This window comes from Mustela erminea, chromosome X, assembly GCF_009829155.1.
Source record: "Mustela erminea isolate mMusErm1 chromosome X, mMusErm1.Pri, whole genome shotgun sequence".
Classification (NCBI taxonomy): Eukaryota; Metazoa; Chordata; class Mammalia; order Carnivora; family Mustelidae; genus Mustela; species Mustela erminea.
Genome location: NC_045635.1, coordinates 10223088 through 10241100, shown reverse-complemented (window position 1 = coordinate 10241100; position 18013 = coordinate 10223088). Strand labels below are relative to the sequence as shown.

Here is an 18013-nt window from a genome sequence, read left to right as displayed (position 1 = left end):
ACAGCGATCAAATGGAATTACCATGTATGTGTTTATAGAAGTAAACTTGAAATGAAACCTCTGAAATCTGCTGGTGGGCTTAACCACTTTAAACTCGTCATGGCTTTTGCTGATAGGCTCTGAACTTGAACTACCTGCCTGTTCAACCCTTAGTCCTTTACAGTCACACCAGCTTTTGCTTTGTGAGGGATACACTTGGAGTGAAGTGAACTTACTTGTTTCCTCTTTTGAGTTGTATTGCTAGTATGCCCTTGCTTATCCCAGTTTTCACCTCTTCCATTGCCCGTTGTGTTCATGATCAGAGGGTCACTTTGTCTTTGAGTGGCCTCACATTTCACTTAAGATCTTGACATTAGGCACCTGCAGATTTGGTGAACTTGCAAATAGATCTGCTCACAAATCCATCACACTGCTGACAAATTAAACAACAGCGTTCTGTGGGGGGAAGGTTATTTGTATTTTTTTTTCTTTTTTTTTTTAAGATTTTATTTATTTATTTGACAGAGAGAGATCACAAGTAGGCAGAGAGGCAGGCAGAGAGAGAGAGAGAGGAGGAAGCAGGCTCCCTGCTGAGCAGAGAGCCCGATGCGGGACTCGATCCCAGGATCCTGAGATCATGACCTGAGCCGAAGGCAGCGGCTTAACCCACTGAGCCACCCAGTCGCCCCTGGATTTTTTTTTTTTTTCTTTTAAAGAACACTTAACCACATCCTTTCAGTCTTTCTCCTTCCCCATGCTGGGCCTTCCTTTGTGACATTACTTCTAACTGCAACATCCGGAAGAGAGTAAATTGGGGTTTGGAGTTGAAGGAATGAAAAGGAAATAAAATTTTTTTGGCTCCCTCGCCCATCAGTTTTAACAGTAGTTGTTATAGACAGAGAGGTGCAGGTTCATGTATGTGCCCTTGTGGGAGGCTCATGTCTGGCCATAAGACAGAGCCTGGACTCCTGAGTGGGGGGAAGACATTCAGTCTTGAGCCATCTTTGTTGTCCACATTACCCGGCAGGGGGCAGGGACCATTCTAAACCGCAGGAGAGAGTCCCTGAGGGCATCAGGCCACTGGGGGTGGCAGGAAGCAATGCTGTCAGAAAACCTTTTTATTATCTTAGTTCAGGAAGTTACTACTGGTGTATGCATTCTTAGAAGACGTCTTCTCTGATAGGGTTATTACTACAAATACAGAAATGCCTTAGAACCACAAATGACTCAGTTCATGTAATTTCCATTTCTCATTGTACCTTCATTTATTTTGAGCAATTTCCAGCAGACCCCCTTCTACCCTGAAACATACACCGAAGGCTGCATTAGATCCTCTAAATTACATGTTTGGTTCAGAGAACCAAATCACTGGGAGCCTTCCTGGAAAGGTTTGACCTTAGGGACTTTAGCCAGCATAACTTAATGATTGACTTTCAGTGTGTTCCTATGCAAAAAATAAAAGCAGGTGAGTTTTTACGTATTTAATTTTCAGAATTCTACTGCAAAAGGATAGAGAGGAAAATCCAGTTGCAGAGTACACATCATTATTTGAGGGGAATTTCTGTTTTTATTTTATTTATTGGTTGCAATGCCACATTCTAGATCCTATATTTGTAGGAATGGAAATACACAGTAAAAAGAATATGTACACTGTCACTACCTTTCAACAAAGCCACATTACTTACTTGTGGAATTTTTTAGTAACTTGATGGAAATAGTTGGATTTTTTCCATTAAAAACAACAAAGTTCTTGTCTGTTACTCCTCATGTATATTTATGCATTTAAAAATACATCTCTAGGATAAGCAGATTCATTGAAGAATGCTCGTGTTTTTTTAAAAAGGCTATATGGGAAAATACATGGTTTAAGACCCGGGGCACTGTCTTGCCAGTGGGCCCCGAGCCTCGGCAGTGTTTCATTAATGACCTCAGCGCTGTTTTTTTCCTTCCTCCTCTGGTGGTTGAGGACAGACAATGAATTTGGTCTCTGTGCTCGCCCGGGCTCAGCTGGGTAGTGACTATTATGCCTTTGTGCTCCGTGGGGCGGGCTGCCGGTTTGGTGGTACCGCGGATCCCGGCCTGCCCTGACATTGCCATTCTCTTTTCTTTCAGCTCCGCCATCCCATTAGGAGGAAAGCTGCTGTTCAGTCCGTGAAGACGTGTGCCGCAGGAGTAGGAGACACTCCCAAAGAGGTGGCGAATGAAAGATTAAATTAAAGACCTTTGAAAGGCATCTAAATCTGCTGTGACCCTCAGCTTGCTTCTCTTTGAACTGGTGGCTGAAAGTGTTGCTTTAATGTCTAGAATTAGTTTCATGTTGGCTTTTCAGAAACCCAGGCTTTTTTTTTTTAAAGGTTCTTAAGTTCTCCATGTAGAAAGAGTAGCTGGTTTGAAAAAGTTAACAGGACCCATTCTTAGAGGAGGTTATCGCCTTTCCTTAGGAGCTAACTGATGCATCTAGCGGGAAGGGATATGTATTCTTTCTTCCAGGAAGAGAGTCTGGGAGCTCTCTCCTGCTTCCTATCCTTGTGGGGTTGCTGTCCATGGCAACTAGTAGGGTCTCCATCAGAAATCATGGCACTACATGTGCCTTATAAGCCCAGTTGATTTCAGGAGTTTGGTGGGGATTTTTTTTTTTTTTTAAGATTTTATTTATTTATTTATTTGACACAGAGAGAGAGAGAGAGAGAGAGAGACACACACAGTGAGAGAGGGAACACAAGCAGGGGGAGTGGGAGAGGGAGAAGCAGGCTTCCCACAGAGCAGGGAGCCCGATGCGGGTTTCGATCCCAGGACCCTGAGATCATGACCTGAGCCGAAGGCAGACATTTAACCGAGTGGGCCACCCAGGCATCCCGGGTTGTTTTTAAATTTAAAAAAAAAAAAAAAATATGAAGAGTGTGTGACAGAGACTATATGTGGCCTACAAGCCCCAAATACTTACTATTTGGCCTTTTACACAAAAATTTTCCTGGTATAAAATACCAGGAGTAATGCTGGAAAAAGCAAACCAATAATTATAAAGCTGCACGCAAACCGCTACTCCTTTAGACATACTTTTCTAGACCTTCTTTCATTTCCTTTCTGAGAATTTGCTTAATTTGTCATTCATTCTCAGGAACTACTTTCAACTGAATATCTGTAAGATTTTAGGAATCTTAAGATACTTACAGTGTAAAACTCTATGATAGGTTTTGGATTTAGGGAGGGGGAATAATAGAGCCAGGGATAAATGAGCACATGCAACACCTAGCTCTCGGCTCTTAACTTGCCGGAGGCTGGTGGCGGATTTGCTCAGAAGTGTCCCAGCGGCCAAAACAGGAAGCACTCTCAGAATAAAATCGATGTCAGAGATGCCTGTATTCCATCATTAAGACAAACTCAGCTTTCTTTAACAGCCTGGGTCTTGAAAACGTCCAGTGCCTTAGCTGACTAGTTGGTCTGCTTCATAGGTCGCTGGCACACCAGGCTGAATCCGAGCTGCTTGTGCTCCAATCCCTGGAACCGGCTTTCTTCAGCCCACTGTACTGGCTTCCTTCTCGCTGCCTTGTGTGATCTCTGAGGCCGTGTAACATGGTGGCCCTTCTAGCAAGTTATTTGTCAAATCAAAGGCATAAATAAGTAGCCTCTCCTCAAATTAGCTTTCCGTGCCTCCTTTTAATCACAGCCATTGACATTCGAGCAGCCTGGTGAACATGATTAATTACACCAGAGCCTTTTAAACAGTCACCTACTTGATGGCGCGTGCCTACACGTCCAGCTCTGCAAAGTGCAACCTCTCCTAAGCCATCCTGTACGTTTTCAGAATTCTGGTACAAAGACTTTTAAAGCCAGGCTGGATTTTTCCAATTATAAATAAAAGCAGGATTTCCCAAGGTCTGCAGTAGTGTTCGGTGACGATAAAGTTTATGGCATCTGTGAGGCTGAAGCCAGACCTTCCCAGTTCGGGATAATTAATATTTACATTGACCTGGTTCTAAGTACATTTTATAAGACATTGAAGTCTGGATTCAGAACTCTTAATTTCCAGAAGACACACAGATGCCCTGTAGACTTTTCAAATTCAATTCCTGTGCTACTTGTTAATCTCTAAAGCAAATTTGATTAAGACACACATTAAAGTTCACTTTAATGGCATTATGTGCTACAGGCTCTTAGAAAAATGCTCAGATTTCAGTGATACAGATATGAAACCGGTCTGGAATGAATTAGCCACTTACAGGCCGCACCTTACAGTTTAGCGCTCAAGTATGTACTGATGTCTACCGTAATTTCGTTTGTGTAGTGTTACTTCTCTGGGTGGTTAACCCCTTAATTGTATTGACTTTTGTTTTTCTTCAGTAGCTTGTAAAGCACATAAGCAGTTAGCCAGGTTTTCAGATAATTGCTCACATTGTAAACCTTTAAATTGTAGTTTTATAAGTATTGTGAACTTAATTTACACTTATATTTTCACTGCGTGGATTAGCTTTTTCCAGTTCACACTCACTGCGTGTGTGTATTCTTGAATTTAGAACAGGGAATAAGAAGTGTGGGCTGTGTTTAAGATATATTTACAGAAGATCAGGTCAGCCCTCTTAGAAATAGCCTGTTGGAAAGCCTATTGTATTTCAGAAGAAAGTGAATGGTTCTCTTCAGGCTAAATCTTAAAAGATGTGATCAGTTTAACAGCTCAGTTTTCCACATTAACCATAGCAGAACATCTGATAGAGATTACAAAATAAGTCAAGTTTATTTTTTAAGGCTTAGAGGTTTTTGAATTCTGCCCTCTCATGAAGTGAAGGAGTTAAAAACGGGCCTCCTTCCAAATCTGATTTCCCAGAGTTTCAAAATCCAAGTAGCTGTTGGCTCAGCACCACATTGTGTTTGTAGCTTCATCTCACGGATGCTTCAGTTCTCGTGCATTTTAGGATACTGCTTTTTTAAATTTTAACTTTTTTCAATTATCCCTGCACTCAGTGTAGAGTTTGAATGCATGACCCTGAGATCAGGAGTTGCATACGCTACAGAACGAGCCAGCCAGATGCCCCAGGATATTTTGTTTAACTTTCTTTTTTTAAGTATATCCTGACATACCGTGGCATTTTAGTAGCTCTGAACTCCTGAGCAGAAAGGAGAAAAAATTGTTTTAAGTAGCTCACAGAAGATATCGCTGCAGATTAAACTTTACCTTTAGGTATCTTCTGCCACGTCAGTACATCACAAGCAGTTAGGCAGGGGCGAAAGGAGTAAGCCCTGGCGGAGCAGGGCTGCTGAGCAAAGGCGTTCTGTGTAGGCGATCGGTGGAAAGTCTCCGGGGAACAGTTTCTCCTGCAATGGTGCAGAGTGCCTAGGCAGGGAGAGTCATATATTATTAGTTCCTGTTCTGTATTAATATTTTTAATACAGGTACTAGCCACTAACTGTGTGGTTCTTTCCAGCCTTTACTTTCAATAGGTAAACAAATATTTGAAAAATGCGGTGTCCTTTGAGCCACTTAATCATACCTAAGGGGACCCTTCCCAGGTGCCAGGGCCCTGGAGCGTATGTTGCGTGAAGCCCAGGCATGGTGTTCAGAAGAGCCAGCCTCTGAGGGGCTGCTCTGTAAACCCTGAAGTAGCCACAAGTGTCCCCCACGTGCACTGACCAGACGTTTGCACTGTGCTTGTTCTTTCCTAGTTTCAGCGCCCATTTGGACTTCCACAACCAGAGATGACAGCAAAGGTAAGTTTGTTTGTTTGTTTGTTTGTTTGTTTGTTTAAACTCATGAGCAAAGGGTAAATTTTAGCCATTAGGGTCTTGGTATTCTCATCCCATGACGGAGAAGACCAAAGAAATAAATACATCCAGAAGGGAAAAGTAAAAGCACCAGTGGGTAGGTTGCTAGACAGCTGTGGTCCAGCTACTGAGAGTGCCCAGACCAGCACATGTTTAGGCGGGTAGTGAGGGGTTGACCAGAGAACATTAGTCTATGTGGTTCTTGGAACTAGGCGCTAGGTTCCAGTGGGTAGAGAGGCCCAAGGTGGTTGATGTCCATATCTCTCCGTGCATCTTACCTAAAAATGATAATCATTAGCCTCTGTCTCTATTTTATTGTGGCCATAACGTTAAACTGAGTCCTGTGCGTACCTCATGCACATGCACGTCGTGTCCGTTGTGGGCATGGACCTGTCCTACGTCCTCTTTGGCCCAGTGGTAGCGTCCTGACGGAGAGTGGGTATTTACTAGATACTCCGTAGAAGACGTGTTGTTTAGCCAATTCAGGACTTGAGGGTTCTCTTGAGGAAGGACCGTGCCGCATCTGGCTTCCATGTCCCTTTATTCTGTAGGTGGCGTCCTGGAAAGCCACCGAGCCTTGGTCTTTTCACCCGGTCTACGCAAGGTACTGGCGCCATTATCACCAGGCCATGGCCTGGATGCGGAGCCACCACAGCGCCTACAGGAAGGCGGTGGAATCTTACTGCAGTTGCCCGTGGGCCTGCCTTCCTGCGGCTCTTCCCCAGAGCCCTCCCACGAACAAGGCCAAGCCTCAGCCCTCTCGTGACCATCACCCGGCCTCCACGGACTCGCACTGCGTTCCTTCACCTTCTAGAAGGTCCGGGCAGCATCCAGCAGCCCGCCCCAGAGAACGCCGAGCTTGGCGTGCCGAGGAGGAGGAGGAGGAGGAGGAGACGGCGGAGTCCGAGTCAGACGGGGGTGTGGAGTGCGACCTGAGCAACATGGAGATCACAGAGGAGCTGCGCCAGTACTTCGCCCAGACCGAGAGGCACCGGGAAGAGCGACGTAAGTGTGCGCCCCCGCGCCCCCGCGCCCCGCGCGCCTCCTTTCCTCGCCCTGCCTCTCGCGCGGCCTTCTTCCCTCGAGTTACTTTGTAACTTCCCAACGAGCCACATCCAGCCCCACCTCAGCTCTGTCAGCTGCCAGAGGTATTTTCAGGCAGGACTTTTTTTTAGCTCTAGAGCAAGGCTTGTCCCGGTGGTCCCTCTGCCGTCTACTGAGTAGCAGACCGCAGATGGGGGGCTGCGCACGGCGGTGTGCCTGTGTTCCCTGATCTCCCCCCGCCCCTCAGGGCCGTGCCACCCACCTCACAAATGAGGCAGGTGACCTTTCAGAAGGTCCATTGACTTCCTCCATGGTACACAGCTAGTAACGAGCTGTTGGGGTTCAAATCGAGGTCTGTCTGACTCCCAGTTCCTGTGCTGCTTCCTCTAGCACAAACTTAGGGATTAGGTTTTGTCCCTGAGACTGCTACATTTTTTTAAAATACTGCTGTCACCTCACACCTACACAGCTCTGAGACTTCCCTTGCTAGCGAGCTACCAGGCCTTGGTTTTTAAGCGGCATCAGAGCAGAGGTCAGTGTGAACCTGAACGGCCACAAAATGTCTGGGACTCAAACCTTTCTGGTCCGACCCCGCATCAAAGCAGTCTGCTGTTAAGGTTATAGAAACATGATAATGCCTTTCCCTCTTCCATGGCAAAGCAGGAATTTCCCTTTTTTTTTTTTTTAATAATTTCTCACCAAGTTCCTACAAAGAACTAGAACTATGAAAATTCACCAGACTGTTTACATTTGAAGTGTCTCAAACAGATACACAAATGCTTTTCTCCTTATAACCAGTATCTAGTCTCAATATTGTTTTCATTGAGTTCTAATTATATGATGCTTTACTTAGAATGTTTTTAATAAATAGAAAGAAACAAGATAAACGGAAACGTGGAAGTCTGGGGATGGCCAAGGTTGGGGTTCCATCTTTGATTGATCTTTGTTTTCCTGATGATGGGCTGATCCATCCCCGCAGGGTGCCAGGAACTGAGAGGTGGGCTTTGTATAAGGTATCGTGCCTTTTAGTGTCTGAAAAGTATACAGTGATGAAGGAGAGGAGGTGTTCCAGCATGTCCACGTTCGGCTGGAATGCCCTTTTTTTATAGCTTTGGAAAAAATACGATGGATGTGGGGTTTCTTTCTTTTGTCCTTACCAGACGGTAAAATAACGTGTTTTCCTCCACAGATTGATACGTACATGATAGCAGTTCTAATTAGGGACGGAAGCAAACCCCAGTCATCCTAAAGGCCATTTTGAATTATCTGCTCATTTACGATAAACTTGACACATAGTTCTTCAATAAAAAATAGATGTGATGATAATGAAAATAAAGTAACGAAATGTGTCCTTCCGACGTCAGCAGTTCAGTTACAGATACGGCTAAGAGCCGTTCTTCCTCTTGCCTTGGCCAGGTAGAATTCTAGGTAAACGTAAGAAAAAAAGTCATAAAAATTACCTGCTAAGTTGTGCCTGACACTTAATACTGTTTTTGAATGAGTGAATGATTTGGGTATTAATTATGAGCCTTAAATCAGGGTTTTCAAGTATCCCGTAAAGTGCTAAGCTTGCTGTGCTTGTGCGGGACATTTTACAAAGTGAGTTAGGCTTTGATGAACTTCGTATTTGGCTTTATATTATTCCCGTATCCGCTGAGTTGACCTCAAGGCTCCAGATTGCACTGTTGTCATCACTGTGGTGGGTTGAATTTTGTTCCCTAAAAAAAAGATCTGTTGGAGTCTTAACCTCCCCCCACTCCAGCCTCAGGATGTGACCTCATGTGGACATACATAGAGTCTCTACGGAGGTAACCAAGTTAACATGAGATCTTTCGGGTGGGCCCTGATCCGGTACGACTAGTGCCCTTCGAAAAGGAAACATGTGCACGCAGAGGTAGACATGCACCCAGGGAGAAGCCACAGGAAGACTGGAGTTCTGCCGCTGGAAGCTAACAGAGGGGCCTGGACCAGATCTTCCCTAGCGCCTTCAGAAGGGGCACGGCCCTGCTGCCCATGCCTCGACCTCAGACTTCTGGCCTCCACACCTGTGAGATGAGAAATTTCTGTGATGCTAAGCCACCCAGTTTGTGGTGCTTTGTTACAGCAGCCCTAGGAAACTAATGCAGTCCCCCTGTGAGAATTTTCTTTGTCCCAACATGCAGTCTGCGAGGGGGACGTGAAGTGAACTACACAGGTCTTCCCATCCCTTTGGAGAAACTGTTACGTACTTGGTTTACCATGACGTAGACAGCAAACCAATAAAAAAGGGAATTTGGTGAAAACCCATACAGCCTTCATTTTCAGCCTCATTCTTCCCTGAATACATTCTTATTAATAACATCGTACTGAGCGAGCTGCGGCGGAAGCGCTCATGTTACAGTGCCCCCCACCCCCGCCACTCATCAGCCAGAGGCACTTAGCTTGTGAAAGGGGACCCTAATCAGCAGAGTGGTAATTATGAAGATTCAGTGAGATGATAAACGGTAAGTGAGAGAACCATGCTTGGCACGAAGTCAGTGCCCAAGAAATCGTAGTTAGGGTTAGTTGCTGATAACTCATCCTTTAGTGTGTGTCATTAACCAAATACGGATTTTACTCCGATGCTGTGTTAATTAGCGCTTGACTGAGAGTCTGCATATTTTTAGTAAAGGTGCTCTGTGGCTTCAAAACAAAGTCATTTCTGCTCTGCACTTTCTAAATTCCTAAATTGACTTAGAATCTTTAAAAAGGAAAAGAATTAAAGTTTTGGTGTCGATCCTGTTTAGTCATTAACATAGTTTCATCAAAGTAGTCATTAACACAACTTTTAGTCCATTTCAAGGACATTCTTGCCTGATGTAACAATATAGGAAAATGCATGGAAAAACGAACCCACTTCCATATTACTAATAACAGCACTAAACACATCGAGCTTCTGTTTCTTCGTGCTTTGTAAATGTGTAGTTGTAGCATAATTGAAAACTGCTTGTCTTAGGGTCTCCGCGATGCCTTTGTGTCCTGCGGTCTGCCCTGGAAATATTACCAGGTCTTTGGGAGAAGAGGAGATGGTCTGGCAAGGGCGAGAACATGCTGTGGGGTCAGAGTCTTATCTGACTAGTAAAGACTTAGAAGCTCCCGGGGCCTGACCCTGTACCATCAAAAACAATGGGCATTATTTTTTTCACCAGCGCTTTCAGTGGCATGTAGGGTGAATACTGCCCCATGCTGTTCCCTCGAGCAATGCTGAGGGATGGAACTCAGATGTAAGCTCTGTGAATGTCGAGGTGCTTTCCGTCCGACCCATTACCTTCACTAGAGTGTTCGTGGACGTTTCGCTACATACACAGTTGGGATATATTTTAGGAGTGATTAGGGACCTGAGTAGTGTGAATACTTAGTTGAAAGTTGCTTTGTTTTGCTCTTTGAACCACTTGAAGCTACTTACTCAATAAAGGCAAATTCAGCTTTGAATAGAGATCATCTAGAGAACACAGAATTTTATGAAATGTATCACTAGCAGGGGAAAACATAGCTAAATTTAATTCTGTTTTTCAGTATTACTTCCACAGGAGTCTATATGTTACATAATTCATCATCATCGGAGTCTTATTTAATATTTTCCTAGAATAAAATCCTTCATACTGGACAGCATGTTCTTGTTTATGATTACTGCTCTTCCAGATAATCTCTAACATATTTTAGTGATCAAAAAAAAACTAAGTAAGAAAATAAAGAACTCTTTCTGTGTGGTGGGAACAGACATGCTTTTGATTATGTTCTATGTCATTTCCTAATGAGATACTTCCGTTATTCAAAACTTCACTGGTAACATTACTTATGGGAAAGTAGACAGTTGTGGAGTTTTAAAGGTCAGCTATGTTTTCAATTATTTCTTAGGAAAAATGTTTATTGTTAAGAAAAGTACCATGTTTTAGTCATAAATAACCATCAGTAGAGACTGCAAGGATATGGTCCTAATACTTAGAAGGGAGATGAGTGAATAGTCCATTCCCAGTGCAGAAAGCCTCTGGAACAAACACCACCACCCTTGTCTCAGGCTTGAGCCAATCAGATATTATCCTCTGCGTTTTGGGAGTAACCGCTGGGTCAAAACAGAGACATATTCACAAAGAGCTTAAACCTAGTTGGGAAGAGGAGACAGAATCAAGTTAAAACTGATACGTAGGGGCACCTGAGTGGCTCAGTGGGTTAAGCCTCTGCCTTAGGCTCACGTCATGATCCCAGGGTCCTGGATCGAGCCCCGCATCGGGCTCCTTGCTTGGCGGGAAGCCTGCTTCTCCCTCTCCCTCTGCTATTCTCCCCCGCTTGTGCTCTCTCTGTATCAAATAAATAAGATCTTTAAAAAAAAAAAAAAAACACCTGATAGCTAGAAGAGCCATCTGTGGCCTGGTCCGTGTGTACCTTTGCAATGATGAGTGGAGTCTGTGAACTCAGCCATGAGAGAAACTTCACGGTGTAGTGGTGGAAAATGGAGTATGCTCTAGGCTTGAGGGATGGGGTCCGTTGGGATCAAGAGAGAAAGAAAGGGGTAAGTCCACTCCCCACTTAGCACTCAATATGCTGTTCTTACCACAGGGCCCAGCAGTGCTTTTTTTTTTTTTTTTTTTAATTTTTCTCATTTTTTAAAGATTTTATTTATTTATTTGACAGAGAGAGAGATCACAAGTAGGCAGAGAGGCAGGCAGAGAGAGAGAGAGGAGGAAGCAGGCTCCCCGATGAGCAGAGAGCCCGATGCGGGGCTCGATCCCAGGACCCTGAGATCATGACCTGAGCCGAAGGCGGAGGCTTAACCCACTCAGCCACCCAGGCACCCCCAGCAGTGCTTTTAGACATTAGCTGGGAGAGTTGGAAGGTTTAGACCCGTTTTCATTACCAAACCTTCCGTCAGTCCGCCGGAACCCCAGCCAGTTCACCCTCAGTCCGCCCTCTGGGAAAACATGGAGGATATAGTGAACGGCGCGGTATTGAGTGAGCCGCTGTGCCGTCCTCCTGACCAAACCCAGTTCCACCGCGCCCGTGTCCCATCCAGTCCCGATGCTCGAGGTACGGAAAACCAGTCGGAGAGAAGATGCATATAAAAGGCTGAAGAAAAGTGGAAGGGCAGATGGAAGTGCGCTCTTATTCTGAAAACAGTAATTATCCACTGACTTCATCTGTCAGGGGAGAGGGACGGGAGGTGAGGACGAAGGCCCAGCAGAAACGGCTCCAGGTCTGCTGGCAAGCGCCTGTGTTCCGGGTATGTCGCTGACAAGCCAGGAGTGACACGCCAGAAGCGAGTCTCTTGTGACATAAATCAAGCCTGTGCTTGTGCTCGGTTGTGCTAAAATCATTAATTCTGGCAACATAGCAGAGAATACAGTCAGAAGGACATGCTGATCCTAGAAAAATGAGGAAAAATAATATTAAAACTCACTTGTCTTAGTGCTTTGTCTTCCAGAATGTTCTGCCTTTGGGCTGATTATCTGGAATGCTGAATGAATGTTTTCCCGCTAGGTCAGGTCCTCTAAAATCTAAGTCACTCCTCGTGATTTTGTTTTCCTTTGTTAATTTAAGTCCACGTTGGTAGTAGCATCATGTAAATTGATAGATTGAGGGGGAAGATAGCAAGGTTATAGATCCTGAACCCAGACAGGACCCAGTCGCGTTTGCCCTTAAGAGGATGTTCTGTTTTCTTGTTTTAACCCTATATGCATATTAACCTTTATATTAGTTTCCTAGGGCTGCAGTATCAAATGACCATAAATGGGCTCAAAACAACAGAAATTTTATTCTGTTCTGGAAGCCAGAAGTCTGAAATCAAGGTGTCAGCAGGACCCATTCCCTCCAAACGTTCTGGGACTGTGCTTCTTCCCAGCCTCTGGTGGCTCCTGGTGTTCACTAGTCTGTGGCGACATAGTTCCAGTTCTGCCTCCTTGGTTACCTGGTTTAACCCCCTGTGTCTCTGTGTGTCCTTTTCTGTCTCTCATAAGGACACGCTCATTGGGTTTGGGGTCCACACTCATCCAGTATGATCCCATCTTGATCCTCAATGACATCTACAAAGACCTCGTTTCTTTAAAAAAAAAAAAGGTCTATTCTGAGGTTCCATGTAGGTGTGAATTGAATGTTGGGGGGACACTATTCAACCCACTCCAGCCCTGCGTTCAACCTGAAATCTAATAATACATCCCAGTTTTTATTAGAATAGCCTATAGGAGAAAAAGCACTGGGGGAACGTTGAGTCCCACAGCAGTTTTCAGTAAAGAATGATCAGCGGCTCCGTGACGCGGCACCTGTTCTGTCTGAAGTGTGAGCTTCTCCTCTGCTTCAGTCAGATGATTCCCAGCTGGTTGAGTCCTCACCTTGTTTTGACAGAAGGAAAAACTGCTAGTGATGGAGAAGCCTTTCCTTCATTGGGAGGAAGGAACAATAAATAGAAAACAGAATACGTGATGCCTTCGAACGAGTATATTCTGTTCTGAGGTTTGCTTGTCCCCTAAGTCGGTATAAGCTGAAGTACTTCCAGAAGCTAGCGGCAGCTTCCCATGTCCAGCCCGTCTGAGCGCATTTGGTTTTAAGTTGACCGCTTTTCAAATTTGTAGTCTAGCCATAAGACTTTTTTTTTATAATTGTTTAAGTAAGTAGAGGCACAGTGACTCAGAAGTAAAGGAACAAGATCAGACCCCATCTCACTGGCGCCCCCGTCTCCCTCAGCCTCTCTGCCATGGAGGCTTCTGAGGAACCCTCTGGAGGGGAGCTCTGCCTGGCACCTTTTGAGATTTGACCATCTGTTTCTCTCTCCCTGAGTTGTCATCATTCTTCTTTAGCAGCATCTGGAAGAAACAGCCATTTACAAAAAATAATGTATGGCCTCTGTCCAGACTTTCTCTCAACAGTCATTTCCTGAGCACCTGCTTAGTGTCAGGCATTGTGTCCTGGGCCTGGGGATGGCGGGGGCTGGTGAAGGTGACAGTGCCCTTTTCCCATGCATGACTTCCACAGGCGGGTTTTAGCACTGGCCAGTCAGTGCAGGGGACAGGCCCCCTGCCCTTTAGGTCTGTGTTTTAGGGCACCTACCCACCATGCTGGAAACCAGGAAAGCCCCAAGCCTGTTTCAAGGCCGGGAGAGAACAAAGGTTGAGTCTTGAGTTTTCATAAGGAGACCCGAATAGGAAGGAGATAGAAGAAAAGAACTGAGAACAGAGGGTTGTGTCTTATTCTGTTATTCTTACACGGAATGAGCTTCGTCAGCTGAAACCCTGTGACGGTACCCCGTGAGCACGTGCCGGGTGTGAACCTGGAAAGCTGCACTGGCTACATGGACTGGCGGCTGCACTTGGCTCCTTTTAACAGTGCTTTGTCGACAGATGTCAGCCGTAAGAAAGCATCTCGATGTAGAATTTTTACACTGATTTCCTACCTGTAAGATAGTTCTGGTCAGAAGAGTAGCAGAACCATGGTAAATGAGCAGGAAAAGAAAAAGAAAGATGTGAAAGGAAGAAGGTTAAATTCACGTATCCTGGTGGCAGAGAGCAACACTTGGTAAGATAGTGTGGATCCGGTGTTTATTCAGACTTGGAAATGTGAAGCCTCAGACTCACACAGGAAGTTGAACATCTGCTGTGTCACTAGATCTGTCGGTGAGGCTGATTATAGTCTTGGGACAAATGTGAAAGTAAAAGGACTGCGGTCTGGGAACCTCTGTCCTCTAGATGCACAGGCCCTGGGCCCCCCCGCAGGCTTCTCCCCACCCTCCACCATGGGATTGTTTCCTCCTGGCCCAGGAGGAAACGGGTCCGAGGGCTGGTAACAGCCCAGGGCTCCCATAGGTGGCTGGCTTTCAGAGGAGTGGTCTTTGGAGGGTGGGGATATACAGTGTAAACACCCATGGGAACGGAACAGCTTACATCCTAAAGTTTCAGACTGGCAAGAAGACCAAAACCGAGAAACAAGTGGTTACTGACCTCCCATTCGTTTGCACATTACGCCAGTGTTTTGGTTCAGTTCTGCATTTCACAGCAAGTCAGCCACGTCTCTCTCTCGTTTGTGGGTAAGGGAGCAGTTACCTTGCGCTTACCTGCTCGGCAGTCATTTGGCCTACCTCTCTGTAGGTGACCTGCGGTTAGAAAGAAGCTGCGGCTGTGCTCACTCAGAAGTGGCCGTCCGCGTTTTTCGTGTTCCCGGGTGTCCAAAGCTCCTTCCCTCCAACTCCAAGGGGATACTTGCGAATAACAGACTTAGGAGCGTGACTGCCTCGCCACAGGGTTCACAAGGACAGCGTGGTTTATGTCACCGTTTTATCCCTGTAATGATCTTCATTCCTTCCTCGGTAACAGCGGTAGCTGCAGATGGTACATCGTGTGCATTCTAGTCCGTCTCCCTGGTCCCAACAGTGGCCTACACAAATCTGTCAGCTGGCTAAATTTTACCTTATGCAGGGATATGTTGTTTCTGTATACATAAGAATATAAGTTCTGATCCTGGGACTTGTTTTAGGAAAACGTGTACAGGGGAGAATACACTGGATTTCTTGCTTTACAAGAATCCATTTATATCAGTAGGATTAAAATCACATGGCTCTGTCACTTGAAATTTAGCCTAAGCTGAGCTGTGAAGCTCTTCCTTCCATTGGCAGAGTTAGCCTGGCTCGGCCCTGTCTGCTTGGGTAAGTGTCGGATTCTGTGACTCCGTTTCCTGTCGTGCGCCGTGCCTCCGTGTAGGACCAGGGATCATCGCTGGGATCCCCTAGCACCAGCGTTTGCTCTGCTCCAGATCACCTAAAACCAGTGCCTCGAACGCGGGGCTGACTTTTTCTCCCAGCACCCCATTTGTGGGCTGAACTACTACTTCTTGCAACCCCGGACTTCGCAGGAAGCGTATCGTTTCCCTGCTGGCCTGGCACAGTGTGTGAATCGAGGCGAGCTCCGGCAGCCCTTCCAGAGGCGCGGCTTGTGGACGGCCGGGCCGCGCCGATGGAAGAGAGCTGTATTCGGGGCTCGGTGCGCACGTTCGACGGCGCTGGGTAACGTGTTTCTGGCAGGGTCGCCTCCCGGATGAGCAAACGGTGCATTTCCTAGGCATGCGGGCAGTGGTGTGCGGGTATCTGGGCGGGCGCCGCCGGCCCGACCTGGCCAGGCAGCCGGCAGCCGCAGCCCGGGCTCACCGCCGTGTCGGTTCGTTCTCAGGGCGGCAGCAGCAGCTGGATGCCCAGCGCCTGGACGACTACGTGAACGCCGACCACGACCTGTACTACAGCACCCACCGCTCGGTGCACCCCCCGTCCGAGAGGCCCGGCGAGCGGCGCCAGGCCGAGATGAAGCGCTTGTATGGGGACAGCGCCGCAAAGATCCAGGCCATGGAGGCCGCCGTGCAGCTGAGCTTCGACAAGCACTGTGACAGGAAGCAGCCCAAGTACTGGCCGGTCATCCCGCTCAAGTTCTGAGCCCGGGGCACTGCGTACCCAGCCATCACCCCCTTCCTTTTGGATTCGCTGAATCTCTCCTGTGCATCTTCTCAGGGAAATTTCTCTTATACTGAGAAATCAGCATGTCACCAAAGTCCCAGGGGGCCCGTCTCAGGGCTGGATGTAACACGCTGGCCACTTGAAGTCAGCAAGATGTGTACTGTTGCCAACATGAAAGATTTTCTGTTGATCCAAAATGATAATTTCATGTATATCGTGCTTTCATGTATATCACTGATACTCTCCAGTTCATTAAAGTCCTCACTTAGAGACCCCGCCTAGTTTTTTTGGCCTTTTTCTATTTTCTTCTGTCCTGTCTTTAACCCACCTGAACTTAAGCACACGTGCCTTAAATGAGTCAGATGTCCTCTCCCACTCAAACTCCTTTAGTCCCCGCTGAAAGTGACCCCGTGAGACAGACCCCACTTCTCTCCACTGCAGAGGTCAGCGTGCGTGTCCCGTAAAGGAGCAAAGAGTGAGTATGTCCAGCTTTGCAGGCCACACAGCCTTTGTTGCAACCACTCTGTTCTGCCCCTGCCGCCTGAACGAAGCTCTGGATGGTAAGTAAACAAACGGGCATGGGTGCGTTCTGACAAAACTTTATTTGTAAAAACAGGCCTCGGGCCAGATTTCGCCTGTGGGCAGTAGTTTGAGAACCGGCTACTCTAACGGAATGAGAATAACTGCCTTGCCGTTTCCCGTTATCTCATTATCTCTACAGAGCTTGAATGTCGCGCGGAATTGAGAGCAAAGAGCAGTAATTCCCAAATCTGCTCACCTTTGCAGTATCCTCTGTCGTAGAGAAAGTATAATTGAGCTCTTACTGTGTATAGCGGATGTTGCTTTGAGAAGAGAATGCATTTCTGAGGATAAAAATCTAAAAATTGATGGAACAGTCCATTTATAAAAGCCAGCTGCCTTTTAAATAAGTTATTACAGTATGTTGCCAGGGTGAGCCCATGTTGACCCGAGAAGATTAGCACATCCATCAAAGGTTGGGGAAAAGATTGAGTATTGACGTGTTTCTCCCGAAGAACACTTCGCGCGCCACATTTCAGCCCCTGCCCTGAGACAAATGCATTGCTTTCACCAGCCCCAGGTGCTTATTTTCCCAAGCTCTCATTGTATTCCTGGAGCTGTGATTTGTGCTTGGATATTGCCGACAAAAATCAGAATTAACTTCCCCCGAGGTGACACATGACTAAAATTTCAAAGCCTTAGTAGCTCTCGCTTTTTTTTCTGTGAAACTCCTACAGCAAAGTAGAAAATAAGTGTGGCTCGGGCACAAATACAAACCAAAGCCTGTAATTGCAGCAGATTCTTAGCTATTGGAGAGTGAACCATCCTCTTGACAAAGGACTCGCACTCCCTCCCCCGAAGAGACCAGCCTGCAGGCAGCGCAGGTGCGGGCGGGCGAGCCGCTTGGCCTTCCTCTGGGGGGGGGGGGGTATTGATGCCCCTGAGTGGGGTCCTCACGAAGACCGCATGCGAATTCGCGCCTGGCAAACACACAGTGCTGGCCCCGTGGGCAAGACCAAGGAAACGTTGCCCTGTCGTCCCTGCCTTCACAGATTGCCAGAGAGCCGGCAGCAGCCCTGGGCATGAAACTTCTTCCCAATAACAGAAATGTTTCCCTGTCCGCTCCTCAGATGGTGCCTTTGGCTTTTTGGGGTCTGGGGGGGACCCGTGACTGATTCGTTCGTGGACTTAGCGAGTTTTTGAGTCCTTTCTGTTCCGCTTAGCTAAGCCCTAGTGCCTTCCCGTGGGGAACGGGCCTGCTAGGAGGAGAGC

At 46.6% G+C, this 18013-nt stretch overlaps 1 protein-coding gene across 1 annotated transcript; it reads left to right on the top strand.

Moving 5' to 3' along the window:
- The first annotated feature begins 678 nt into the window (after positions 1 to 678).
- GEMIN8 (gem nuclear organelle associated protein 8) lies at positions 679 to 16495 on the top strand. The gene is given in 7 exon segments (XM_032330854.1): positions 679 to 1958; positions 1961 to 2107; positions 2109 to 2149; positions 2151 to 2172; positions 5638 to 5682; positions 6288 to 6741; positions 15945 to 16495. Coding segments are annotated over 7 exon segments (1023 nt in total). The 5' UTR covers positions 679 to 1901; the 3' UTR covers positions 16202 to 16495.
- Positions 16496 to 18013: the final 1518 nt, after the last annotated feature.